Source organism: Ostrinia nubilalis, chromosome 1 (assembly GCF_963855985.1).
Source record: "Ostrinia nubilalis chromosome 1, ilOstNubi1.1, whole genome shotgun sequence".
Lineage (NCBI taxonomy): Eukaryota > Metazoa > Arthropoda > Insecta > Lepidoptera > Crambidae > Ostrinia > Ostrinia nubilalis.
In genome coordinates, this window is record NC_087088.1 from 16,008,111 (window position 1) to 16,036,100 (window position 27,990).

Sequence of the window (27,990 nt, forward strand, 5' to 3'; positions counted from 1 at the left end):
TATGGCAACATGGTTTTTCGTTCAGAAATGAAATTTGTCACAACTGTGTCAAATTTGAAAAAATCATGAAATCTATTTTATTTATTCAGTTAAATAAATAATCAACCAATAATTAAGTTAGGTAAAGAAGATTACTGTTTATTAAGTTCTTCTAATTACATTTTTACATAAAACATATTTTTGCTGAGTTGGCTTGCGAGACGCGCCGTCAGTCTGCCGTAACGTGGCGGCGCTGCGCTCGTGTGTGTGCAGCAGGAGTGGCTTCGAACTGTCATTGTTCATGTAGTTTTCTGTGATAAGATTTTTACTGTGAAATTATAGTTTAGCAAATTAATTTACAAGTTCACAATGTCTGCATCTGGCGAATTCGGCAACCCATTACGCAAGTTCAAGCTGGTTTTCCTCGGGGAACAAAGCGGTAAGTTCAAGCAAATTATTGTTCCTTCATCCATCGTACATTTTTAATACATAGTTTCGAATTTACGGTATGTAGGTATAGATTCGTCTAGACTTTTTCGAATTACTGACCTACATTGGCCCGGGGAGGCAAGGTACATCAATGTTATTGCAGAATAAAAAGTGTACCTGGGATCGTAATGTCTGGCTTTCTGATCGAATTTTGCACCAGTGATGTAGGTTACATTCTCTAGGTAGGTACTTAATGAGCGTTGAACCGTCTCTAAATGGTTCTCACGCATCATACGGCCCCATACCCGTTACCAATCGAGTTTTTTGATCAGACATTTCAACTTGGAAACAGACACTGACTTGCTCATTTTTCTTTTCAGTGGGGAAGACTTCACTCATCACTAGGTTCATGTATGATAGCTTTGATAACACTTACCAGGTGAGCCAACAGCAATGATTCAAAAAAATTGTAAGTATTAATTTCATTTTGTGAGGTCACTAATGTGAGGTAAATGACCTGTCAAACTATGACATCACACTATGTTAGTCATAGGGTCAACACTATGTTGCTTATATGTTTATGCTAATGTTTTAATTTCAATTATGAAATCAGAATTTGTTGTTATTTTCTCTCAGTTGTTATTTTAAAATTAACAATACAATGGTAAAATGGGCACTAAATGTGCTGTTTTCTTATCTCATTATGGTTTCCAAGATTTGTTAAAGAAAATTGAAATGACCACTAAATATTTGGATTTATGAAATAGCATTTACAAGAAGCTTAATTGCTCCAAGTATTGCCTAATGTAACTGGTTAATTGTTAAATTTAGTAAACTTGAAGTATTTTAAACTACATTAAATTAGGTATATAGTTAGTTGTATATTTTAGTTTTGTAACATAAGATTTTGATAAAACTATGGCCAATAAGTTGACGGAGACCTTTGTTCAGCAGTGGACGTCCTGTGGCTGAAATGATGATGAGGGTCATTAAGTAAAAGTTACTATATTAATATTTGTCCTTTTAGCCTATTTTCCACCACTAAAGAGGAATGAACGACTTGTATGTCTTTATGTAGACAAAGTAGGATTGCTTTTCCACCAAGAAAGAGTTTGGAAGTATTGATCTGATGAGCAAGCTCATTTTTACTATTTTTGCCCTCTGTGAATTACCTACTTGACTCTTTGTTGGTGAAAAGAATGTATGTACTTTTGTATTGCGAGGTAAACGGAGTCATTAATTAGCTCCTCAAACCTGCTTGTGTCTTAGGATTCACCTGCCTTGAGGTAAAAACATATCTTCCTATCAGCCTTGAAACTCACTGTCAGTCATAGAATATTATTATCTATTATCCAGTGCTAGACTTTTCTAGGTTGTCAAATCAATCTAATAATTATTATGAATAATGTACTCTTTGATGACTAAAATTTTGATAAGTTATTTGAAAGATTATATTAAATCTAATTGGAACAATTATCTATGATTGAAATAACTTATTGGAATATGAATTGCAAAGTGTATTTACTTGCTGATGTAACATCAGATTAGAAATTAATAAAGGAACATTTTAACTTAATTACTAAAATTCTTTGACAAACTGTAAAAAGACAGATATACAGGGTGTTAGGTAAATGGGTATATGAGCCGACACTAGCCCATGTTAACATGGTCATATAAATGGTATGGTGAAGTCAGAAAATTGATATCTTCATTTTATTTATTTTAATTTTCATACAAATCGGATTTTATAAAATTTATTTTGTATGAAAATTAAAAAAATTAAAATGATATCAAATTTCTGACTTCACCATACCTTTTGTATGACCATGTTAACATGGGCTACTGTCGGCTCATATACCCATTTACCTAACACCCTGTATAATGTTATGACCACTGTCTGATATTAGTAGCTACATATTTTGGATCCCAAAACAATTATAGTTATCATAGGACATAAGTGGTGCTATGGAGAGGTCATAATGATAGTGCCAATAAAATAATGTAATAATTTTGTGAACAGGCAACAATTGGTATTGACTTCTTGTCGAAGACTATGTACCTGGAAGACCGTACCGTGCGGCTGCAGCTTTGGGACACGGCCGGCCAGGAGCGGTTCCGCTCACTCATCCCATCGTACATCAGAGACTCCACCGTTGCGGTTGTTGTGTATGACATTACAAGTAAGCAATCTTTTATGCTATGCTTCTAATGGTGCTCCCACATTGCATGTTAGAAAATGTTTAGTAAAATTAGTAAACATTTAATCACAAATGTTTTAATGTTAGAAAATGTTTAGTATCATTAGTTAACAAATTATAACAAAATTAAACATGTGTCTGCGGCACTATATTTTCCTCTAGCTTTAAGCGTTTGGCGCATCCAATAAGAGCGGTTCTTCTTTTTTAAACTAAAAATGAAAGCTATTCCAATGAGCAAATCCTCTTCCATTTTCGTGTAGACGCCCTCAGAACGCTAACCAAACTGCGAGCCAATACCAGATTTAAATGTTATAAAATGTTAGTAAACATTTTCTATTAGTGTAGGAGCATAAGAGGGTTATAACATGTAACAGTTCCTAACAAAATTTAACAATTGACAACATTTGTTTGTAAATGTTTTTATGTTAGAAAATGTTTACAATCATTTTCTGATGGCAATGGGGAGCACCATAACAATACACATACATGAAATATAAAAAGTTATAACCACCATACAATACGTCATATACTACAGACTATCCACTATAGCACTGTATTTACTGATAGGCAGTAATGTAAGTAAGTGTAAGCTTAGCCGCAGACCACAGACTTTTTGTCGGCCGATAGTTGGGTCGGGCTGTTAATCAGTGTGGACATGCATGGAAGTGCGCACATTACACCGATTTGTTATCGGCCGATTCTTCATACAAATTAGAATAGCCCACTATCGGCCAACTAAAAGTCGGTGGTCTGCACCTAGGCTATATGTGTTTGATGTTATTAAAAAATTAAAAATTAAAAACCAGCTAGCATCGCATTGCATAAAGGACCTGTTCAACGATACCTAAACGATGTCGTCCAGTCGTAGACGATGAAAAAAAAACGTCCCCACTTTACATGTTAGCCCAAAAAATTAATATTTTTCATAATTTTATTCTACCACTTTGTAGGCGTGATTGATCACATGCCTCCACAATATTACAGCTCTCTAATGCGAACGCCAAACAATCTCTAAGCAAAACCTCGGATGGACAGAGCAGGACATGACGAAACTGTAAAAGGTGTGTGTATTGAGCAAAGTTGAAAAAAAATTTGCACCTAATCATGTTTCCTGCCAAAAGTCTGATGAAATTGAAACTGATGATTTACGGTTCATAAAACTTCGTTCCGATCAGCTTTATTTCTGTGAAATTAAAATGGTTTAACAGTAAAGTAGTCAAGTTCCAGTTCTTTCGGGAATGCCATTACTTTTAGTTCCTTGTATATTCGATATTGAACTCGATCGGTCTTCGAAGAATAGAGAAACTTCTCTAAAGGTTCACAGGAAAACTTATCACGTGATTGAAGTTTTCTCTAGTAAAAATGGGTGGCGGCAAATGCCCCCTTATCGCGGACACCCCCTAGATCTAGAATGCCCCCAAAAGTTGCGCCCCGCCGGGAATGATTGGCCTAACTTGAACCCGACGTGACGTTGAACGCCGTTGACCGACTAGCGGAGCAGCTTAGCCTTTTCATACTTGAATATTTAATAAAGATCGTGCCTCTGGTGACGCGGTCTCAACCTCTCCATAATTTCTGTTCATGTTTTTAGAATGAATTAAACAGAAGGAACCTTTCTGTGTTCATCTATACTTTGAAGGCTGTCTGTGCTCTAGATATTATTTAAAGGTACTACAATTTAACTTTTCGCTTCTAATAAACTGAGGTCCACGTCTCTTGGCACAACAAGTCGCCTATGCCATGACTGCGCTTACCGTCAATTATGGTCGTGCGTGAATTCATCTCTGGTTTGCGAAGTAATATACCTATCATATTATGTTTAATACACAGTTGCGGGTAAATAAAAATGAATAAAGATAACATAAAGCTGAATTGATCGTGAAAAGTAATGTAGGTACAGACGCTAAGCAAAAACCATTTATTGGGCTGGGCATAGATTACGAAAATAAAAAAGAAAGACTTTGTAGAACGGTGCTGGTTACAGCATGATTGGTTGCCGCTGCAGACGTCTGAAGCGCTGAAAGTGTGCCAATGGCCTCGCGGCCACTTTGCGAAGGTTACGATATAAGTAATGCGTAATTTTATACTAAATCGCGTAATGAGACACCGGTGCCACGCAGCCACGCCGCGGCGCCGCAGACCCGGCGAATCCTCTCCAGAGAAAACGGACGGGTATCGGAGAGTCGTCGGAGTATAATCGCTTGCGTTTGTTTGTTACGCAAACATTCCTTCGCGATACAGAATTTTTTGTGATCACGCGAATAGAATACTAGCCAGACAATAGCTTCATTAGGTATAATAATCTGGATGGAAACGAACGCTAGCGCAACGGATGATCGCAAATCCTGCCAAGCCTGGTAGGTACTGATTCTTAAACAATCCTAATTCCTATGGGAAATGATTAATCACAATTGATTATAGCAGAGCTTCCCAAACTATGCGTCGTTGTGACGCCCTAGGACCACAGTGTGTATTTTTTTTATATTGAGTAGGTATGGCATACCGATATCTGGGTCCCGTTTAGACGACGAACGAAAATCAGCTTTTTGACAAATCCGTATCGCGGTATCGTATTGACAGCTAGTTCAAACGAAGTTGAAACGTAAACGGAGCGCGACTGCACCTTTACGTAAAGCTGTCAGAAAGCTTATTTTTCTCAAACGCTAGTCAAACGCTTCACAAACATTTGCTGTGTTTTAGTAATTTTAGTTAAAAAAATAAGGTGTCCGGACTCCGGACTTTAATGGAAAGTGCATAAATCTGTTTAGTCTTTGTTAGCGCGTGAACTTTACTGTGATACCGAATTGCACATCAGCTGGAATGACATTGGAGCGCGATTGGGGATGATGTGCGAATGAATTGGAGACATTAAAATGAATGCAATCGGGGGCCTGTTCTTTGTGTAGTAGGTAGTTGCCAGAGAAACAGCTAACTAAACAAATACAAAATTCAAAATAGCCTTTCATTGTTATGAAAATAACCAAAATGCCCTTCAGTATCTAGGTTTCCATTGAGCAATTAAGTTATTTATTATCCTTGTTGTATTTAATAATCGTTCTTGCACATTTTCAGTATTTATCTGATACTACTTACATAAATACATGATTAATCTAGTAGGTAAAGATGCTAAGTAAAAAGGGAGTCGCCCATCTGACCTTATTATACCCACAACACTTGCTGTGCCCGCTACATCATACGCGTGAAAATAGTTTGAATAGTTTTCCCGTTTACAACATTTTTCTTTACTGTTTCGCCCCTATTGGGTGTAGGGTGATGTATAGCCTAAGGCCTTCCTTTATAAATGGTCCAACACAAAAATATTTTTTCAAGCCGGACCAGTAGTTCCTGATATTATTAAATTTCTGTGCTTTTAAGCGATTTTGTGAAAAATATTATTGGCAGGCAACTAATTGCTCATAAAATAGGCCCTCTTAATTGATATTTTTGTCCGTGGTGAATATCTTTTCGTAGAGGTTATTAAACCTTTGTTTGTCATCTGTCATTCGCTTTGGAATGGAGGGAAGTCGAACCTTAACTTCGAATTCTTCCTATGTTCTTCTGATTAATTTCGTTGCGGGTCCAATGACAGTTAACTTTCCCCCGGGATAGATACTTGAATTTGACCTTCATTGGTTGTGTTTTTATGGCGGTCAAGCTGTAGATCCTGGCTACACAGGAGTTGCAGCCGTGGGAACGAGAGGTGGGAATAGTCCCGTCAGTTCCTGATATTAGCGCGTTATACCACAGAATAAGTAATAGTACCATGGTTATACCTACCCTACCTAAGATAAGATGCCAATGTTTAGTTTAGCGACATGTCGTCTTCAAATGGTTACTTATTTAAGGTTGCTTTCGTTACACCTTCGGCCGGAAGGATGACTGGTTGGAATCTACCAGTGGCAATAATGAGCGCGTTAATACCACGCACGAAAGTCAACTTATATCTCGTGTGCGTGCAATAAATATTAATGAAAATCACAACGAAATGTATTGCTGGATTTGTGCATTGGCTAGTTTTTGGATGAACATATTTTCATGATAATCTAGTTTTCGTCAATTTTGGCATGTTAGACACCAAGACTGTCGCTATCCCCCGGAAACCAAGTATAATTTCGAAATAAAAAATAGGTAGGTATAGTGTGTACACGTATATGCGCATAACGATAGTGTAATGCTATCAAAACTTTTGAATAAACGAACAGTAGCGAGCCACCACACACATGGTAAGCTCACTCGCTTTCGTGAATTGCAAATTGTGGGCACATTAAACCGCGGTTTGTTTGAGTTTGACAGCGAATATCTACTGCCAAAGACAACGAATTATAATTATTTATAGTTCGTTTTATATTCGATCTTGCAGGTTTACGGGTAAGATCGATTGTAAGATCCTTTCGAATGAGTTTTCCAACCTTTACGACTTTATACACCCATATAAGGGGTACTTGCAGGTCTCAGTGTGATTGAAGTTAAAGTAGGTTGAATAGTTGGGATGACATTTTCACGTACAGACAGTCGAAAGGACACCAGTAGGCCTAAGATGCGCCCCGCGATAAGCGGTTATCACGCCATTTTATCGATTTTCCCCATACATTTTGAAGTCGATAAAAGTTATCACGGCGCGCATCTTAGACCTACAAGACTACATTTTTGTTGCAAAACTGTTCCTATTATAACAACCTCTACCTTGTTGTTTTGTCGTCTGTACCTACAATGAGGCCCGGTTTTCACCAAGGCGAAGCTTTCATTAACCAATCAGATTTAATTATTTCCACATCTCTACTCCACTTTGCTTCGGTGGAAATGGATCGCGAGAAGAGATAAATGTCGCGCGTACTCATTTTTCTATAGAATTTGAAAGCGCGAAGCGGAGCTGTGCGGAGTGGTGTTTTCCTTTCACGGACAGTAATAGACTGACAGCTGATAGCTACGCACACAGCTCTCATATCTATCGTCTCAGCTCTTCTCCGCTCCGTTTTGGTGGAAATAGTCTGCCAGCTTCGCTGCACATCTCTCGTCTTCGCTCTGCTCCGCCTTGGTGCAAATCGGTCCAGAGTAACAAAGAGTACAATATTGGCTTAACATTTATCCGGTTTTTTTTACGTTCGAACTTTATCTGCCCTCCAGTTCGCCATTGGGGTCGGAGAAATAGTTTGTAGAGAAGTCGTTGCCTTAACCCTGGTACACATTTAAATCTGTTTGCTTGGCCAACAGCCTTGCAATCCCGCCGCCGGTAAATATTAGCCTCCACCCACCCATTCCATTCGACCATCGGAGCCTTAAATTGTGTAACTTCGGATACTAAATTAAATTAAAAGTTCTGACCCGAAAACTTTTCTTTTAATCAAATCAAATCAAATCAAATATAATTTATTTGCATTAAATAGGGTTTCACAAAGTGGGTGTTATTACATTTTTAAGTTATTGTACTTATGCCTATTTAGCCATACTTAATTACAGCATGCAAATTTTAAATTTTGTCCTACATTAATTAATTAAAATTATAATTTATTTTATTATAATGTCTTATTTTTAAGAAAATCTCCTATGGAGTAAAAACATTCCTCTATTAGCCACTTCCTCAACTCCATTCGAAATCTATTAAAAGGGAGTAACTTTATTCTCTCAGGAATCTTGTTAAATATTTTAATGGCCATCACATAACCATTATTATTAAACCGGATTGTTTTTGGTAAAATTTCTAAAGTAAGCTTGTTGGGGTTTCTCAAACTTCGGCTCGTTTTGTCTTTTGACTGTTGAAACAAGTGTATATTTTGTTTTACAAATTTTCCCATTTCTAATATATAGATACATGGAAGCGGCAAAATGTTCAACGACTTAAAGAAAGGTCTACAAGAAACGTCCGGTGCTATGTTACAAATGGCTCGTATGCATCTTTTTTGTGCAACAAATACTTTATTTATATTGGTACCGTTACCCCAGGTTATGATCCCATATCTAATCGCAGATTCTACATAAGCGAAGTATGCGGTGATAGCCGTCTTTTTACTTGCTATTTTTGTCAGGCGGTATAGAGCAAACACAAACTTATTTACTCTTTCGAAGACACTATCTATTTGGTCTTTCCATGTGAATTTTGTATCCATGATGATACCCAAGAACTTCACACTGTTAGCGCACGTTATATTTTCGCCCATTATATTAAAATTAATAGATTGATTTATAAAATTATTGAAATTAATTATATTTGTTTTATTAAGATTGATTTGTAAATTATTTTTATTTAGCCAATTTATTATAGATGTCATGGTATTAACTATGTCGGTTTTGTGTTTTTCGAGTGTACAGTCTTTTTCACTGGAAACAATAAGTGAAATGTCGTCAGCAAATAATGTGAATTTATATTTTGAAATATTAATAATGTCGTTTATGTACAAGAGAAACAATAATGGACCAAGAATACTTCCTTGGGGTACTCCATTTCTGTTATATGTGAAGCAGGATCTGTAGGTCTGTGTAGTGTGTCTAACGTTCACCTGTTCTATTTCGACGCATTGCAATCTGTTTTCCAAGTATGACTTTAGCCAATCGTGAGCAGGTCCTCTTATTCCATTGACCTCCAATTTGTCAAGTAATTGTTTATGTGAGACTCGATCAAATGCTTTTGACATGTCAAGGAAAATTACCGATGTATATTTTTTGTCATTAACATTTTTTAAAATATCATCAACCAAGCCAAAGACTGCCTGTATTGTTGATTTATTTTTTTGGAAACCAAACTGGTTTTCATTGATCACATTAAATTTCTTGAAAAAGGACGTAATTTGTTCATGAACAACCTTTTCAAAAACTTTGGAAAATATTGAAATTAATGTCACGGGTCTGAAATTGTCAATGTTAATGTTATCACCCTTTTTTTTAATTGGTTTTACAATTGCCATTTTTAGTTTTTCTGGGAAGATTCCATGCTCCATTGACAGATTAACTAAATGCGTTAGCAGAGGACTTAATTCCTCTTTGCACGATTTCAAAACGAAAAGGAAGAGTATAATAGGTATGTGGTTGGCAGTTGCAATTTCCTTAATTTTCCTGTGGCTGCTGAGTCTGGTTTTCAGCCTCTATACATACTTTCAGAGAAATTTTTCGACAAGACAAAATCAATAATATTGTAGGCTACTTGTTGAGTTCGCCTCCCACCCTCGGTGCGCTGCCACACCACCCCCTCATGAATTTTTAGGTCTGTTTCAGAATTCTCATATGCTCCAATACCTAGGTATGGAAGTACACGTTTGTGATAAATCGCTTAATTCAACTCTTACAATGTCTCACAGATTCGCTTTATTTTGACAACTAGTTAAAAGCTTTTGTATTTTAATTCAATTAATTCAATACTACATATTTTTTTCTTTATCTCAACCGATAAATAGTTTCTAGCACTTAATCATTGTGAATTATGGCTTAAGTCTTATGCGATTATTGGAAATCCGATGATTGTCATTGTTGTTCGTTCAGACGGGACCTGTCTGCGCAATATGACTCCTACTTATGATAATTTTGGTGTTTAACACTGCAGTACACGCGCCCCTTTTTTTACACCAATACACGCGCGGCCTGCTCTGGTAAGCCAATTTAAAATCACTGTAAATCAGGTTGTAAGCAATTTATAAATAAAATTACTATGTGAATAATAAAAGTGTTAATTATAGTTCTTTTATAATCAAAGTTTCTTTATAAAACTCTTTGGGATCAAACATTATAAACGGATTTAAAATTTGTAAATTTTTTGGACCAAAATTGCACTCTAAGATCCATGAAAGCAAAAAAATTATTTACTGAAAAAATATGATTCCTTTTTTATCTTTCATATAATTCAAGACTTTCTACTACCTGGTACATGGGGTAAATCCATTTTTTGCAAGTCTTCCATATTTTTTTTGTCGAGTGATTTCGGAATTTTGAGTAGACCCGCAGTTTTGACGGCCAATTTTAGAAAAATGCGTAGACGCTAGCGACCCAAGCTTTACTGCCTTATTGACAAATTTAGTAAACGAGGCTTTCCTGGAAAGCCAGCTCTCTGGCGCAAGTTTTTAAAAAGTTATAGCGTAAAATGTTACCCTGGTCTACTATAGTAGGCCACGCGTGTACTCTAGTGTTAAAAGGATGTCATTCATTCCATTATTAATAAAATTACATTTTGGCTATAGCTATTAGACTGACACAGCACAACACACAGCTAAAAAAAAAACTACTGAACAGATTACGGTGACAGGCACGCAGATAGATGAGAGGCATCCGCTGAGAAGAAAGAAGCTTTCAAAATTCACCCCCGAAGGGATGAAACGGGGGTCCAAAGTTTGAGAAAATATTATGCGAGTGAAGTCGTGAACAAAAGCTGGTCTTATTTCATTCGTACACGAAAGAGAAAACGGTATGCTCTACAGCAGAGGTCTCCAAACTTTGAAGCCTTGGGGCCATAATATTTTTTTCAGTATGTTGCAAGGGCCTTAAATTTTTCTGCCCACCTATACAAACATAGGCTTTTGTTGAATTTCAATTACTGTCGCGGGCCGGATTGATGGCAGTGGCGGGCCGGATATGGCCCGCGGGCCGTAGTTGGAGACCCCTGCTCTACAGCTTTGTTTTGTTTAACTGATGCTGTTCGAAAAGCGTTTTAGTGAAGTTATATGGTTTATTTCAGTTGTGGCTAATTTGATGACGTAACTCGTATCCGAGTGGTCGTTTTCGTTTCAAATCACTTGGCGTCCACGCGGCAACTAGGCCGTTGAATAGTAATCGCGTATTTTTCAAAACAGTAAACAGATTAATATTCAGTATTCATATTATCGCTGAAGATAACGCGATAAACCCTCATAATTGCTCATAAAACCAGCGACATAACAAACGAGTTTGGATTCTGATAGTAAACGAAAACGAGTTAGAAATTCGATTTTCCGTTTGGCCTCGAGAACGTTTATTCGCTGGATTGCCAACGATTATAAAGACTTCTAGATTGAATGCAGTTATTACTGTTTTCCGAGATGCAATTTAGGATTTGCTATCGGAATAAATTATTAGGAATCTGTACTTAAAAAGACAAAGAAACACTTCAAAATTAATTTGTTTTCCATATTTCTGCAAATATGTGGAGTTGTGGACTACTATGCCATAGGTCGGTTCGATTCCCGCACAGTACAAAAATTTTTTTGCATGAACATATTTTTTGTATTTGTGTTTTCTATCTATAATTATGTTATATATTTATAAAGTATTTAAGTATGTTTATATCCGTTGTCTGGTATCCAATAAATTTAATAACATGTAACACATCTGCCACGTTTTACGTTTGGTTCACGTCCACAAATTCCACGATGCAATGTTTTGTGTCCAGATGCAAACTCATTCCACCAGACGTCGAAGTGGATCGACGACGTGCGCACGGAGCGCGGCTCGGACGTGATCATCATGCTGGTAGGCAACAAGACCGACCTGTCGGACAAGCGGCAGGTGTCCACCGAGGACGGCGACCGCAAGGCCAAGGAGCTCAACGTCATGTTCATCGAGACCAGCGCCAAGGCCGGCTACAACGTCAAACAGGTATATATCGCGCAACGGGAGAAAAAAAAAAAAAAAAAATATCTCCAGGTCACCTAGATACATTCCATAGCAGCTGTAATAGACATTTTGGTACATACAGTTACCAATTTTGGTGATAAATAGGCATTTTGTATTAGTTTTTGTATAACGCCTGAACAAAAACAAAGGGTAATATTTTGGTGTTAAACATAGATTTCGAATATAAAAAATATATAATTTAACTAATTAAGACATGACAAAAAAACTGAGGTATGTCTCGTTTCTGTCGGGTCTGGGTTTTTTTTATATGGGGCGTGACCGTTCTTCTTTTTTTAGTTGGTGTTAAGTATGGATAGCAGAAGAGTATTTTTATAAGTTTATTTAGATCTTTGTAGTTCCTGTAAGTAACTCGCGGGCGTTGTGTTGCAGCTGTTCCGGCGAGTGGCGGCGGCGCTGCCCGGCATGGACTCGGCCGAGAGCAAGCCTCCCGAAGACAGTATCCTTTTCACCTGACACTAACACTTTCGCCATTCCATTGCTACGTCGTACACGCCCCGAGAATAGTCTCATCTAAACTAAAAGTCGAAAAATGCAGAAACATATTAAATAAGAAATATTCGTGGTTTATACTGATGATGAAAATGCATGCAGGATCCTTCCGTGACACTATTTTTGGGACGCCGTGTATGTAGTGTATGTATTTATCCAATAACACATCGGGGCCATTCGGTAAAAACTGCGCGCACTAATATTGACTGTGTGTACGTTTTGCGCGATTCAACGTTTAGACCTCATTAGTCAGTCGTATGTTTATTATACGTATCGCTTGAGTCGTTATTAATTACTTAGAAACTTGATTCCGCAAAGTCGATTAAAAAAATAATTGACATATATGTTGTTTTAAATATTTTTACCGTCGGATTTATTTGGCGAGCAGTATACATTTTCACAAATAATATAGTGGACGGTGACGTCAACGTCACGCTTGCGGTTTAGCGTTCGATCTCACTTCGGTGCGTGCGCGCAGCGCGCTTTGACGCGAGGCCACATAACAGTCGCCGCCGGTATTATACTTTTAAAGATATGCACATTGACTAAATTAATTTGTCGTTTACCTGGCAAATTAACTGTCTATTTAACTATCAATCGATAATATATTGGTGAAATTTTTTCGATAAAAGTGATTAAGTAACAACAATTGCTGCGATTGCTAATATTATTATGTTTAGAAACATTTATACAACGCGTAGAAAATTGTCTTTCTCTTTGTTTTTCCACGATAGCATGTCAATTTGCGGAGCATAGAGTGCTGTTAAACGAATTTCGAAATTTATAAAATGAATAAATGGCGTCGTAGTGGTATTATTTTTATATACACATAGGCGACACGCTATCGATCGCATCGCGCACATATGGACACTTAATATACGTAATTATTTGTATGTATTGTACACGTCATCCTGCTAGTTTTGTTCCGTTGTCAGTTCGCGGTGTGTTGCGATATTAACCACTGGTGTGACGTCATTAACGGTTTGATTTCTCGTGTGAAGTTAGCTACAGAATTTACGAAAATTAAAAAAAAAGAAAACATATTATAATGATTTTATTAGTGTACTTGACGTGATACGGAATTAATACTTTTTCAGTGTGTGTGAACCAACCATAATGTATGTAGCTAATTTCCCACGATGACATTATGTGATTTAAATTTAACTGGTGATCTCCTCCGGATCCGGTTTGGTGGCGGTGTAGTTCTGCTAACACGTGTGTTGTGAGTAAAGTTACGTTACTAATGCTTGTAGTGCCGGCGAGGCCCGCTGCGTGGCCGTCGCTGGTCGCGCGAGTCGCTGCCGAGTGCTCCCATAAGGGCTATATTTCACCGGGACAACATGGCGGCGCAACCAGTCGCCGCTACCAACAAAATGTATACAGCTCTATAGAGAGTTAATTACCTGGTGTCCGTTTGGTTGCGCAAAGCTGTATACATTTTGTTGGTAGCGGCGACTGGTTGCGCCGCCATGGTGTCCCGGTGAAATATAGCCCTAAGGCTCGGCGCAAGTGGGCCACCCACCACAGCCACCGGTGGCCAGCGACGGCGACTTAACAAACTTTTTAATATATTTTGTATAGTGGCGAGTCGCGGACACTACTGTAGCGAGTGGCCGCCACCGGATACACGTGTGAGGCGCGTCTATACAAAATATATTAATAAAAAGTGTGCTAAATCGCCGTCGCTGGCCACCGGTGGCTGTGGTCGGTGGCCCATTTGTGCCGAGCCTAAGGGCGGATTGCCCGCGTCGCGCGACTTACCGCTACGGCCTCACAAACGAAGGCCCCGGTCATTTGCTTACAGCGGAATACAGCTTTAAGTGTCGTTACTTAATTCAATTGAATGTTTTGTTGCATCTAACATGGTGTGTAACATATTAAAGTGATATAACATCATAATAAACCTACTTTACGTACGCGAACATAGTCAAACAAAAAAAAAATCTTTTAACACAACGTTCCGTTACTCTCCTATGTCGTTTTTATCATAAAGTACATATTTGTACTACAAAGAAACATGGTGCCTTAAATCTAAAAAGCATAAGCATAGTTTTAGTAACAAAATATTACAAGTTTACACATTTAATACATGCATGTAAACAGGCGTACAATAAAATCAATAAAATGCTTCCATATTCCTTCCTTTCTTCTTATTGAAACCACAGCTCTGCCACATGAATATCATTCAACCGAGGAACGAAAAGTTACGAAAATTATGTCAACCGTAATGGGGACCGTAATGGTTGGCTAATTGAACCACGAATTTCAAAATAAACTTGCATTAATTACATTTACAAGCGTTGTTCTGACAATGGCAAAACATAAAATGTCATTTTAATCCAGTGTTCATCCTAGGTATAACTTTTTATTAATAAGGGGGTATGACTACTACCGCCGACCATCAAATTGACAATCCCTAGAAACAGTGTCAGGAATGGACAAGTTTCTAATATTTTTCTTTTAATAAAACTTAAGAATATAAGTAAAACTAATAATAATGGTGAAAGAATCATGAAAATATCTCTACAAATACAAAAGTTACAGGGCCCTAAAGATGCGCATAACAAAATTCGCGCCATTTTGATTCGAAGTAGTCACGACAGTCATTCGAAGTACAAACAGTAAATCACCCCTGGTCCAAATGCAAATCCTGCTGATGACAAACCCATTTTTTTTTAAATCTAGTAGTTTTTAATTTTTCAGCCAGGGTCACTCAAGATTCTTAGTAAAATTGTGTAACCTTTTTTGACATATCCAAGACCTGACCATGTTTAAAAAGAAAAAGAAGACTGACATTGTGATTGAAACTTGAACAGGTGGCCTGACATCACGGCACCGCCTATTTTTAAACTTATGGCAAAACTGAACGCAAAAATCAAGAACCCTGTCGTGGCTAAACGCAATCCGCGAGAGCCATAAAGAAGAAAAAAAAAAAGTTCCACGCGAAAATATGGAGGTAATTTAAATAATACATTTCTCAGCCATTTCTTGATGGATTTCAAAAATAACTTCACCGGCTTATTATTTTTGGTCTATATTTTAATCCCATTCAGTGAAATCTATTGTTTTCAACATCATGAAAGTTGTCCATTGAAAAACCAAACCTCTATAAAAAATCCCTTTACAAGCATTTAGCTATTTTTATATGCATAGGAGAGTTTCTGGAGCGCTGAAAAAAAGTATTTTATGCATTCTTAAGCCCGGGTCTTACATGAATCACGATATAACACCTAGACGCTGTTTCGCTAATGCTGTGTAGACGTTGACGGCTTGTGTTTTGTTTTAGTTATGTCTACTGTTAGTATTGAACATGAAATTAATTGCTCATTATATTATAATAAATAAACTATAAATTAACGTTGCCGCATTGTCGTGAAATTATAAATGTATTTATGTTTGTTTTGTCTTCTATAATTACAACAAAACGCATAGCTTTGATAAAATTTATAGCAATATCATTTTTATGTTGCATTTTTATATCACTTAAATATCGCACTCAACATACACGATAGCTAAACAGCATAAATTCCCAGCCGCTTTTTATAATGAAGTATTTTATTGTAAATACGAATATACAGGGTGTCCCGTAATGTAACGTCAAGCCGGAACTGGGTGTTGGGGCAAGTTGTGCTGGTTATCAGAAAAATATAAAAAAAAATCTATGTGGCATATTTTAAAAATAATAGGCATTTAAAAAAAATCAATAAATTCTACTCCAGGTGACGGTCCTTTTGCTCGTGTTGCCACAAATCTTCACTTTTTTTTAAAATTTTTTTTGTTATGTAACCCTGAATAATGCTTCTCTAAATTGTTATCAAAATTACAAAACCAGCTGCTCCAGCTTGGATGAAAAAAATACATTCTTCTCAAAAACAATTTCAAAATAAAAAATTTTGCCTAGTTTAAACTGACTGTACTGAAAAAAAAATGTACTACGCGAGTGTGGCAAGTGACGTCATAATTTGGCACATTTAGTAAGGATTCCAAAATGGTATAACACTTGGTAAATCTTTGCTATAATTGTCGACAATTTTTGGATTTTTGGAAATAGTCCCGTTTTTAACTTTATTTACCTTGGTTAAAAATTATTATTATAATGTGCCCAAAATTCAAGTTTCTGTGACTGACTACCGTACAGTCAGTCACAGAAACTTTTGTCACCATGACAGTTATTAGTAGTTGACATACTGTGACAAAAGTCACCCGTGCGCGCGCGCCTTTACTACCTGCTCTGCCTGCACTTGTACTTGGTAACAGGGATAATAAGGATATGAAGTTTCGGTTATGGATACGGTTACGTATATTAGAATAATATTATACCGGTTTCGGTTACGGTCACGGATATGAAATCATTTCAGATTATCCGAAAGTCTCGGATAATTTCGGTTACGGAATTATTAGAATTTCAAAAATGTAGGTATAATATAAATAGCAAGATGCTGCGTGAGCGTGACCCACATAGCTACTTTATGTACCAACTAAGATGACACCTATGTATGATAAAGGTAAAACAGGCTGGCATATGAGATGGTACCAGCGAATGCCAGACAAGTTGGTAACAAATATTAAGATTTAAGGTACAATTCCAAGACGGGCCGCAGACCGCAAACTGCAACCGCAAACTGCAAAACTATGAAATCGGCAGCGCGGCATTGCAGCTGCGGCGTGTATACTGCAAATTTCATAGAGTTTTGCAGTTTGGCCTTTATCCGAAACTATACGTAACTTTTGAATCAGTTTCGGTTACGGTTATGGACATTTTTTTATTTCGGATATCCGATAGTTTCGGTTACGGCCCTCTCCGTCCCGCTCATACCTTTTAAAATGGCTTCTCCACCTCACTTAAGCCAGAAACTTGAATTTTGGGCACATTAGAATAATAATTTTAACCAAGGTAGATAAAGTTAAAAACGGGATTATTTCCAAAAAACCAAAAATTGTCGACAATTACAGCAAAAATTTACGAAGTGTTATACCATTTTGGAATCCTTACTAAATGCGCCAAATTATGACGTCACTTGCCACACTCGCGTAGTACATTTTTTTTCATTACAGTCAGTTTAAACTAGGCAAAATTTTTATTTTGAAATTTTTTTTGGGAATAATGTATTTTTTCATCCAAGCTGGAGCAGCTGGTTTTGTAATTTTGATAACAATTTAGAGAAGCATTATTCAGGGTTACATAACAAAAAAAAAATTGGAAAAAGTGAAGATTTGTGGCAACACGAGTAAAAGGACCGTCACCTGGAGTACAATTTTTAGATTTTTTTTAAATGCCTATTATTTTGAAAATGTGCCACATAGATTTTTTTTTATATTTTTCTGATAACCAGCACAACTTGCCTCAACACCCAGTTCCGGCTTGACGTTACATTACGGGACACCCTGTATAACTACTTACGCTTTCTAATGTAATAAATGAGTCCGCTCTGTAAATCATTCACACGGTTCCCGGTTCGGTCTCAGAGTACACAATTCCGAGTGACGTTTTGTGTTTAAAATAAAAAAATAAATTAAAAATTGGGTATTTGACACTATTCGCCAATGATTCTAAAGAACATATTTTTAATAACGCTTAATTCTCGTTTTAAAAACTCTATTAATTTTAAATCAACTGTAAATTAAGATTTAGTAATCGATAAAAAAATGCAATATAGTTACATCATCGGTTTGTATTGCCGTACAAAATCTACGGGAGAGTCGTTTTGACACTTGACAGTTAAGTAGGCTAGATGACAAAATTTCAATTATTTGTCCGTCAGACAGATAATTAGAAAATATTACTCATATATTTTATTTTCTTTCATAATTAAATAATAACAGTGCTACATCGAGTTGAAATGGCGCGATACGTCACGCTTGAGTAGAATTTTTACTCAAAAGTGACGTCACGCGACATTTCAACTCAATATAATACTGTAATTATTGGATTATGGAAAAAAATAAAAAATACGAGTCTAATATTTTCTAATTATCTGTCTGACGGACTAAATAGAATTTCGATTTAATTACCCAGTCATCATCCCTGTTCATAAAAAGTATAAGCGTCAAATACCCAATTGGAAGTCAAAGATTTACCGATCGGGCTCGCGTGCTTCGTCAGAGCGGGCGTCGTCAGTGGAGTGCCTTTCGTTTCCTTAATGCAGCGCGTGCTCAGTGCATGAGGTGATCCTGCGACAGGCGCCCGGAGACAGCAAGGAGCCCGACGGCGGTTGCGCCTGCTAGCCGGTCCCCGCCACCGCCACCGCCACCGCCGCCACCGAAACAACGCAGCGACACATCCAAAAACTTAGATCAAAACATACAGGGGAGATACGGCATAAGCTTCTCGTTATGTGACGCTCAAATGACGTTCTAGGATATTTTGTTTTACTTTTAAAAGGTAAACGAACTAAAAAACGAAATCAAAGTTCACGGGCATCACTTTTCATTATTTATAAATACAATAAAACTTGCAATATCCACTCACTGACACTGACATTCGCCATGTTGTCAGGGGCTTGTTAGCACATGCCGGATCTTCCCTTTGGTTATGTTTCTCCCCAACCGACATTGTAAATCGGAATACGTAGGGTTTTAATTACGTTGCCGCGTTATATGGAAAAGCTCAATTTGATAACAAGCTTTATTTAAAAGTCGTGAAAGTCGAAATAGCCCTAGTGGATAGTGTTGGTACGTATAGAGTAGACAAACTACATATTCCGATAATAACCTCTGGCTGCTTAAAGCTGGATATATTGATTTTTAAACTCTTAGGCTGAGTTGCACCACCTAACTTCAACCGTATCTAATAACGATAACCGGTGTAATTTGTATTGAGTTTGACAGATTTTTGACGTTTGTCAAAGTTAAACTATGTTGGTGCAACCCAGCCTTAAATTATGTTAGCAACGAAGAAAAGGCTGTCGTACGTTTTGTGGCGTGGCCTGTACATTATATTCTAATATACAAAATAAGTTATAACGCCCGTTGACGTGGTGGTGGTTCAGTAAAACTCGTTAGGATACAACGACGTTGCGACAGATCGCAAACCACAAAAGTCACCGCTAGGCTTTATCGTATCTTTGTTGCTTACAACTTTGATATATTTCAGAAAAGGGGCAATGAAATCTTCTGGGTGTTTTAACCTAAAAAGACGGTATTCAGAAAATGAGACATAATTTGGTACTTATTTGACCACTATTGTTGGTAGCCGGTCGTCGCGGCGCGGTTTGGACGTGTAATAATCTGCTTTTGTGTGTCTTTACAGTGATATTAGATTTAGTGTTAATCTGTGTAGTTCTCTAGTTAACACATTTCCGTCGACTTTGAATTAAACTACCTACTACTTTTGTGTGGTCCGACAATTTTTTATCCATATTATCTTATTCGTGCATACTATTTTTGATTGTGTTCGAATTTTCTCTTTGGAGCAAATATACTCGTACATCTATTAATCAATTTTTGATTAATTTATGTCAGCCTACTTAAATGTAAAAAAGAACCGCTCGGATCGGATCACAAATACATATAGTCGTACGTGTTAAACAAGTTCGCTTTATGTACACAAAAGCACGATTACATTCGCTTTAGAGGATCGAGATATTTTGGAATCGTGTTAAGTGATATATTCTATCGAAATGTATATTAAATAAGTCAATTAAGACTGAAACTTCATGTGGCGCCCTCTGTCGGTCAAAATCAATATACAGTTTTATGTCATTGACTTAATGGCTCTGTTACCGTGTTTTTCCGTAATGTCTTAGGAGTTTAATCCTCACAAAACACCGAAAAACTGTATGAATGTGTAAATCTACACAATTCGAGCCAGTCCAAGATCGACCGTCGATATGTAAGAGTGGCATAACATGAGGTAGAGTTGATTGCACTTGGCAAGTGACTAAACTTGACCTTTTTTATTATAATAAACTGTACGTTCTGATGCATTACTATCAGCAACTTATGCACTTCGCTCACTGTGCGGTCAGTGGCATACCGCAGCCGCATTCCCCTTTACCATATTTTTTCTATTCCCTTGCCAATCATTAAGGCCATAATACTCGTGTAATGAGTTGTTCGTGTTATTTTATCGAAAGTACATAGGTGCATGGGTGCCCATCATCGCAATATTTTGACATTTACGGAACTATGTTCCGACACTTCTCAGACGGGGCTCGTGCTTGGGTTTCGTGTGATATACTAGTAACTAAAGCCTGGTCCGTGAGCACGTAGAATCCTGTCCAATGACCCCAAGCTGCCCATCCTTGTCGCTCGCACGTAACTATGTTGCTGTCGCGCTCGCACACTCACTGCGGGCGCGCGTCGCACACTCACTGCGGGCGCGCGTCGCACACTCACTGCGGGCGCGCGTCGCACAGTCGCGACAGCAATATAATTACGCGCGAGCGATAAGGATGGGTAGCTTGGGGTCATTGGACGGGATTCTACGTGCTCACGGACCAGGCTTTAGTAACACTATTGCTAGGTGCGGTTTTAGGTCTGCTTTTGTATAGCATTTTCTAAATGTTTGATTTACATATTATTATTCTATCGAAACAAATCTATCATATTCGCAGAAGCTTAAAAATGTTATCATATTAATAAAGGAATTAACTTATGTAAATTTAATTTAGAGAATGCTGTACATAACCAGAAGTATAGTTAAGTGAACGTGCAGTGACTCTGCCACGGTGTAAGCTTGCAGACACGTCAAAGAATGGGCTGTTTACTTCTTTTAAAGAGGCTCTGATGTGGATGTAAATATGTTTGTAAAACCTGATTGTTTAGATATTTAACAAAAACAAATAACAAGGGACATTAAAAACCCGGGGAAGGGAATTTTTAGTGTCCTCATATCACCTGGGTGGGTCGGACCCATTTCACTCGACTTATTCCATCTTCCAAGTATATTGATTCGACTAAAGCGTTCGCCTTTGTTCACCTAGGAATTGATGCACCTAGGTGAACAAATGCGACTTTCTCATTAAACATGGGGACTTTAATCACCCTTAAAAAGCATGTAAGAGATTTTCAAATAAACAGACAGCTTAATATTTAAATTAGTTTAATGTTAATCACTCAATAAAATTTGTATTCTTATTTGTTACAGGAAATAAAAAATAGTTTAACAATTTTATACCTCGTAGTGATTCAACTGGTGACACTTTGAAACATGTTTAATGTCATATTTTTAATTGTATGGCACATTATATGGCTCACAAATAAAGTCTTAATAGTTTTTTAGCAAGTATTATGTTATCTGTTAATTAGAAAGCTTTTATTAGTATGCTTCATGTGGGTGATGATGAATGTCCACAAGATTAATAAAAAAAGTCGAATCAGTTCATTTGGGTGATATCACCTGGGCCACTAAAAAATAAACATCCACTTTCTTTACCCAGGTGAACAAAGTGGAATTATTAATAATATACATAACATTTCAAATAAACTTTGATGGTAATTCGATTGTGAAACTTGTCAAAATTTAAACTTGACCACAATATTGACACTATTAATTTTACTATAATTATTGCGCAGTGGCAGAGCTTGGCAGCGCTGTGTAGCGAAGCATTGTCCACATTAGTTGATTGAAATCAAATGATTTTCGGACACGTATCTTGAGATTTCCTGATGTTCATGCAATCGCAACGTTGCCGAAACAAATGTGCCCTAATGTGGACGAGGCTTAACCCTATGTTGTATTGTATATAGCGCTTGACCGCGGGACGTTTCACGTACCTAATAAATTTAATGTAAAAATCCATCAAGTTATTGAAATTCAAGAGGCCATTATTTTCTCTTTATTTTTTATTCAAAATTTTGGGTCCTTGAAACGTCACCCGAAATGAAAATTACAACTGTGTAATATGATGTAATTAATTATATAATTTTAATTAAGTGTCTCTGAAACCTGCCGCGGTCCTTGTACGATAGTAACTATTATTTATTTACTTAGTGCTTAAGAGTGAAATCTTATCTGTCGTAAATACCTACTTATTAGTGAGTTTATCACTGCTAGCTTACATTACGATATAACAGGACGTTCATGCAGACAGTTTATTGAGAGTTTGCCGATTTAGATAATGAAGAAAAACTGGTATAGTTGAATGTTATCTAAATTGTAAACATTTTGAGTAGGCGCACACCGTTGATTTTTCGTCGGCCGATAGTTTAGTCGGGCAGTTGATCAGTATGGGCATGTATGGGATTGCGCACACTACGCCGATTCGATTTGGCCGATTCTTCATACAATTTAAAATCGGGCACAACTATCGGCCAACTAAAAATCAACGGTGTGCGCCTACTCTTGAATAAACGAGATCTGACCACGGTTTTTAAACTATCATTCCTTATTATGCTTTGTTAACAATATTTTACGAGAGCGATTTACACGTTATGAAATGAATTAGCGTATATCCTCAGTTATAGTTGATATTTGTGAAATAATTATTATTGTAATGCTTATTTAAATAAATTATTTTTATAAGTAAATGTTAAGGTTTATATAACTTTTTATTCCATGGTATATTGCAATAAAATGTATGCAGCTTTGTTATTTAGTAAATACGACTATCATAAACAGGAGAAGTTTTAAATAAACACACACCAGTTTTTTTTCGAATCATCAGTTGTATGTTCCATAATTATGGTAGAAAATAATTAATGAATAAACAAAAAAGCCAATATCCTTTATTTCTTTAAGTGAAATATCGATTTTGAATTGATAAATTACTATAGTACGCATTGTATCATAGCATGGAACATAGAATTGGTAAAAATAAAAACTGAATTATCTATTATTTTAAAATTGTGACTTTCTTATAATTTGTAAATATCACGCTGATATCATTCGGAATAAAACCATTAAAACACTAATTAATATTGTGTTATTTTAAGTTTCGCTGTTTTAATTTGGACACGACATACCATGACTAAAACCACAGAATAATAATAAGTACTACGTACAGAAGTTTTACTTCGCGAAGGTATTTAAAAAAATGTATGCTTAATGTCATTAACAATATGGTGTAATTTAGCCTGTCTCAAGAGTTTTGTTGACAAACGTCAGTGATCGGCACTGCGCCGAAGCTATAGGGCTGACTTCGGTAAAATGATGTGACGTGAGGTGCCAAACTGCGGAAAATGGCGGAGGAAATACATGATTTAGCATGAATTATCATGAATAATATTAACTACTTATTTACCTTGAGGCAACTTAAAAAAGTACATTCTGTGTTTTTGTTATTATTTAGGCAGTTAAATACTGCACAGTATTTAGTACACCATTTTCTTTATTTTCTTCCATCATACACAAGAATACGCGTGCGTGAGTCAATGTTCGCTCGTATGTGAGGCCTAGTCGAATAGTATCCTGTAGGTGGGCCATCGTGCGTGTTTTGTTTTCGATGTAAACTCGCGGAGATGAACAGGCCTGCTTAAACCTAAAACAATCTAAGGCTTAGTTGAACCATCTACTTTAACCGTAACTACAACGATGACCGGTGTTTTTGTATGGAGTTTGATAGATTTTTGACGTTTGTTAAAGTTAAAGTAAGAGGGTGCAACCCAGCCTAAGTAAGTAGTAATATTGAAGAGCTTGGCCTCCAGGTTATATCAAATTCAAATTCATTTATTTCACAGAAATACATGCCATTAGATGTTAGTACATAATCAATTTCGTTACAGTGTTTTTTTCCAAGCTTGACAGGATTCCGGGCAGGTTTTAATGAGTCAAGTGTCAGAAAGACTGATTGTATTGGCCAAACATTCTTTTAATAAATTCTGTTTAAGATTTCGCAACAAACAACCCTGTAGAGTCTGGCTGTCTACTGGAGCGGAGCAGATAGGATAGATGGCAAATCTTTAACCTATGGAATTGTTTGAAACACCGCTCACGGAGCGGCCGTCTGTGCGCTTTCCTATTGGCTGCCGCTTCACTGGACAGGCAGCCTGGCGATGTAAATGCTGTCATGTCACACCTAAGCATCAGGGACGTAGCTACCATGTCAATGTTACGGGGCCTCCAAGCTACTGTTGCTTCCAGTAGGCAACTTAGGGGCTTCGCGTGAAGGTTAATTCTTTCTGAATAAAAATGTTTCCGTTGATCCCTTTCTAATGACCTTTTTAGATGAAAGTGCCCCCAACAAATTTTGGTACAGCGCCCATTTAAGGCACGCTATGCTACTGCTAAAATATACTTATTTACAAAAAAGATCATGGAGTCTGAATCAGATAGGCAAGAGGGCCAAATCAACGAAGGGGTTTGCCCAATCCATTTCATGTTTGGGAGTACATCCATCAATAAAATCATACAGGTTTCCCTTGTCCTACCTACCAGCTAGTATCTATAGTCTATAGTTGATTATTAGCATTCAAAATACGTTTTTGTGGAACAACTATCATTTAAGACAAGGTTGAAGGTTGCCGCAGTCTCAGGTTCAAAACATACATCGTATCATAACAAATCAAAAAGTTGACATTTGCGTGGGTACTACAAGTAGCTTTGGAATCGGCGTGCTTTAAGGTTCGGCCAAACCAACGCGTGCTGCCCGCTTGCGCGATGGCGATCGCTATCAGTAGGATTCCCATCCCGCACGCGGGCTGCACACGTTGGTGGTTTGGTCAAACCAATGTACTATGTATTGTCACAGAATAATAATAAGTACTACGTACAGAAGTTTTACTTCGCGAAGGTAATTAAAAAAATGTATGCTCAATGTCATTAACAATATGGTGTAATTTAGCCTGTCTCAAGAGTCAAGCACCATTTTGTTAACAAACGTCAGTGATCGGCACTGCGCCGAAGCTATAGGGTTGACTTCGGTAAAATGATGTGACGTGAGGTGCCAAACTGCGGAAAATGGCGGAGGAAATACATGATTTAGCATGAATTATCATGAATAATATTAACTACTTATTTACCTCTCAGTGTCTTGAGGCAACTTAAAAAAGTACATTCTGTGTTTTTATTATTATTTAGGCAGTTAAATACTGCACAGTATTTAGTACACCATTTTCTTTATTTTCTTCCATCATACACAAGAATACGCGTGCGTGAGTCAATGTTCGCTCGTATGTGAGGCCTTGTCGAATAGTATCCTGTAGGTGGGCCATCGTGCGTGTTTTGTTTTCGATGTAAACTCGCGGAGATGAACAGGCCTGGTATTATACTTAAAAACCATCCTCTTGAATCATTCATATCCATTTTAAAAAAATACGGCATCAAAATGCGTAGTTTAAAGATTGAAGCATACTTAGGTACATAAGGATAGATAACGAAAAGCGGCTGTTTTATACTACGTAATATAAAGCCTACTTTTAATTTCTTTTACATATACGAATAAGTTATAGTGTATCTATAGGTTTCTAAGAGATCCAGGAAGCTTAAAGTATGAAACAGTTGGCCCAATTTGATCCGTAAATCATATAGGAATTCGTGTACACATGTAGCTAGGTATAGGCTGGAAATTTCTACTCCGACAAACGTTACTTCGACATTACGTTACTCCGACACTACTGAATATCGACATGACTTTACTTCGACACTACACTACTCCGACAAAGGATATACGCTTTTGTAGGTAGGAATGGATTTAGGCGCAAAATGACAAATCCATAAAAATCCTAAACCTAACCTAACCTAAAACCTAACGAATACTTTATTTTATTAACTCAGCGGTTAAACTAATCAACAAAATTTAATTTAACGGAATAAAAATATCATAAATTAATTTTTTTTATGGATTTCACATTTTGCGCTTTTGACATTTTGCGCCTAAATCGTTTTTAATTTCAAAACGATGAGCATGCCATAACGAGAACGATGTTTATTCGTGCGTATAGTGTGTACTATCGGAAACAGTGTTAACTGCCCATTGCCGGTCATGTCGTCTCGTTCTATCGCAAAGACCATTTAAAGAGAGCGAGAGCAAGAACGGAAATGGATAGCTAACACTGGCACTGTGGCCGTGTGTACATAGCGTATCGATTTTGATGGTTGGGTTCCTTAACTCGCAGCACAGCCGTGGACCTGCAGACGCAGGCGCCGCTGGGCGCGGAACAGGAGGGCGGCGAGGGCGGCTGCGTGTGCTGAGCCCGCCCCACGAGGATCACTCTTCCCAACTAGCAATATTCGTTGTCATAGGTTATTCGTCCGCGACGACAGCGCACGCGAGAGCCCAGCACGAGTTTGTTTGCGATACGACGCGGCACGTCAACGCTCCATACAAAAACGCGTCAGCGATACCGAGTATCGATTAAAACTCGCACTGGGCACTCCGACCACGGTCCGGCGTGCAATATTGTAGCTTTCACGCTAACTTGAACCGATTTTACTTAGTTGATAATAATCCCAGGATGGCCTTTCGTACACCGCTCAAAGGCTGACTTCTATTGTGTATGTTTAGTTTAGAGTATCAATAAGAGATTGGTGTCAATCGAATCAAACGCACATTTAATGAGAACAACTGTGTGCTCGGAAGGGCGGAAAGGAAAGTGCAGACTGAGGGGTGACCCTAAGTGTGCGTTTTCAGAGATTCAGGCCTTAGGGCCTTTAGTTATAACTCGGGGCCTTTACACACGGTAATTGGTATAGCGACGGTTTAACTGCTCACCGCGCGGCAAGTGGCATCGATCCACTACGAATTACGATAACTATACTATAACTTTCCGTAAAGTCAGCGTGTGTAAAGTCCTTACTGAGGGCGAAGTACTGGACGAAGCGCAATTTATATAGTATTATAGGGTCACACCCAGCAGATCATCTGTGGCCAGCGTAGATTGGACCCAAAAGTCCCTACATTTGCAACAAAAAAAAAACAAAAATAATGTAGGTAACTTTATAATGTTCAAATTCAAAACATAAATAAAATCTCCATTAGATCTGCACAATGTCTGCTTGATGTGACCTTCATAGCTTGAATTTTATACTTACCTGTTTAATTGTCGAATGTAGTTCATAGCTTGTCGTTGCAGCCTTATGTAATAGAAAAGATTCTTGTATTATTATTATTGAAACGACGATAAATGTGATCTGCTGTGTTTGAATTATAGTGGTACCTATGCAAAAATGTTTGTAATTCCGACAACTTTTTCATTAATAAAATTGATTTATAAATTGTGTGAAGAAGCTTTATGCTTGATTCATTAGAATAAAAATGGGTGCCAGCTTTTTGAAGAGGTCATCAAATTATACATATACAATACAGGGTTATTAATTGTAAAACACCTGTAACTTTGCAGCAATAGATAGCTGAATAGTGGGTACATCCATTGAAGTAATATTATAACTCAATGGGTACATCAACATTTGTTCTACGAGTTTAAA

At 37.4% G+C, this 27,990-nt stretch overlaps 1 protein-coding gene and 1 long non-coding RNA gene across 3 annotated transcripts; one reads left to right on the top strand and one right to left on the bottom strand.

The window, feature by feature from the left end:
- Nucleotides 1-111: 111 nt before the first annotated feature.
- Nucleotides 112-27,927, top strand: LOC135074190 (ras-related protein Rab6). Of its 2 annotated transcripts, none has more exons than XM_063968490.1 (6): nt 112-418; nt 789-847; nt 2,429-2,588; nt 11,953-12,158; nt 12,567-12,633; nt 26,687-27,927. In XM_063968490.1, the coding sequence occupies exons 1-6, from the start codon at nt 349-351 to the stop codon at nt 26,755-26,757; spliced, it is 633 nt and encodes a 210-aa protein (XP_063824560.1). In that variant the 5' UTR covers nt 112-348; the 3' UTR covers nt 26,758-27,927. The 2 variants fall into 2 exon arrangements, with proteins under 2 accessions (XP_063824560.1, XP_063824568.1); XM_063968498.1 differs by lacking the exon at nt 26,687-27,927 and adding an exon at nt 18,844-20,039 and having other exon boundaries at nt 115-418.
- On the bottom strand, nt 22,296-25,235 carry LOC135074216 (uncharacterized). The gene is made up of 2 exons (XR_010257777.1): nt 24,107-25,235; nt 22,296-23,596 (listed from the first exon to the last, which is right to left on the bottom strand). It is a non-coding gene; the product is annotated as an uncharacterized LOC135074216 (long non-coding RNA).
- Nucleotides 27,928-27,990: the final 63 nt, after the last annotated feature.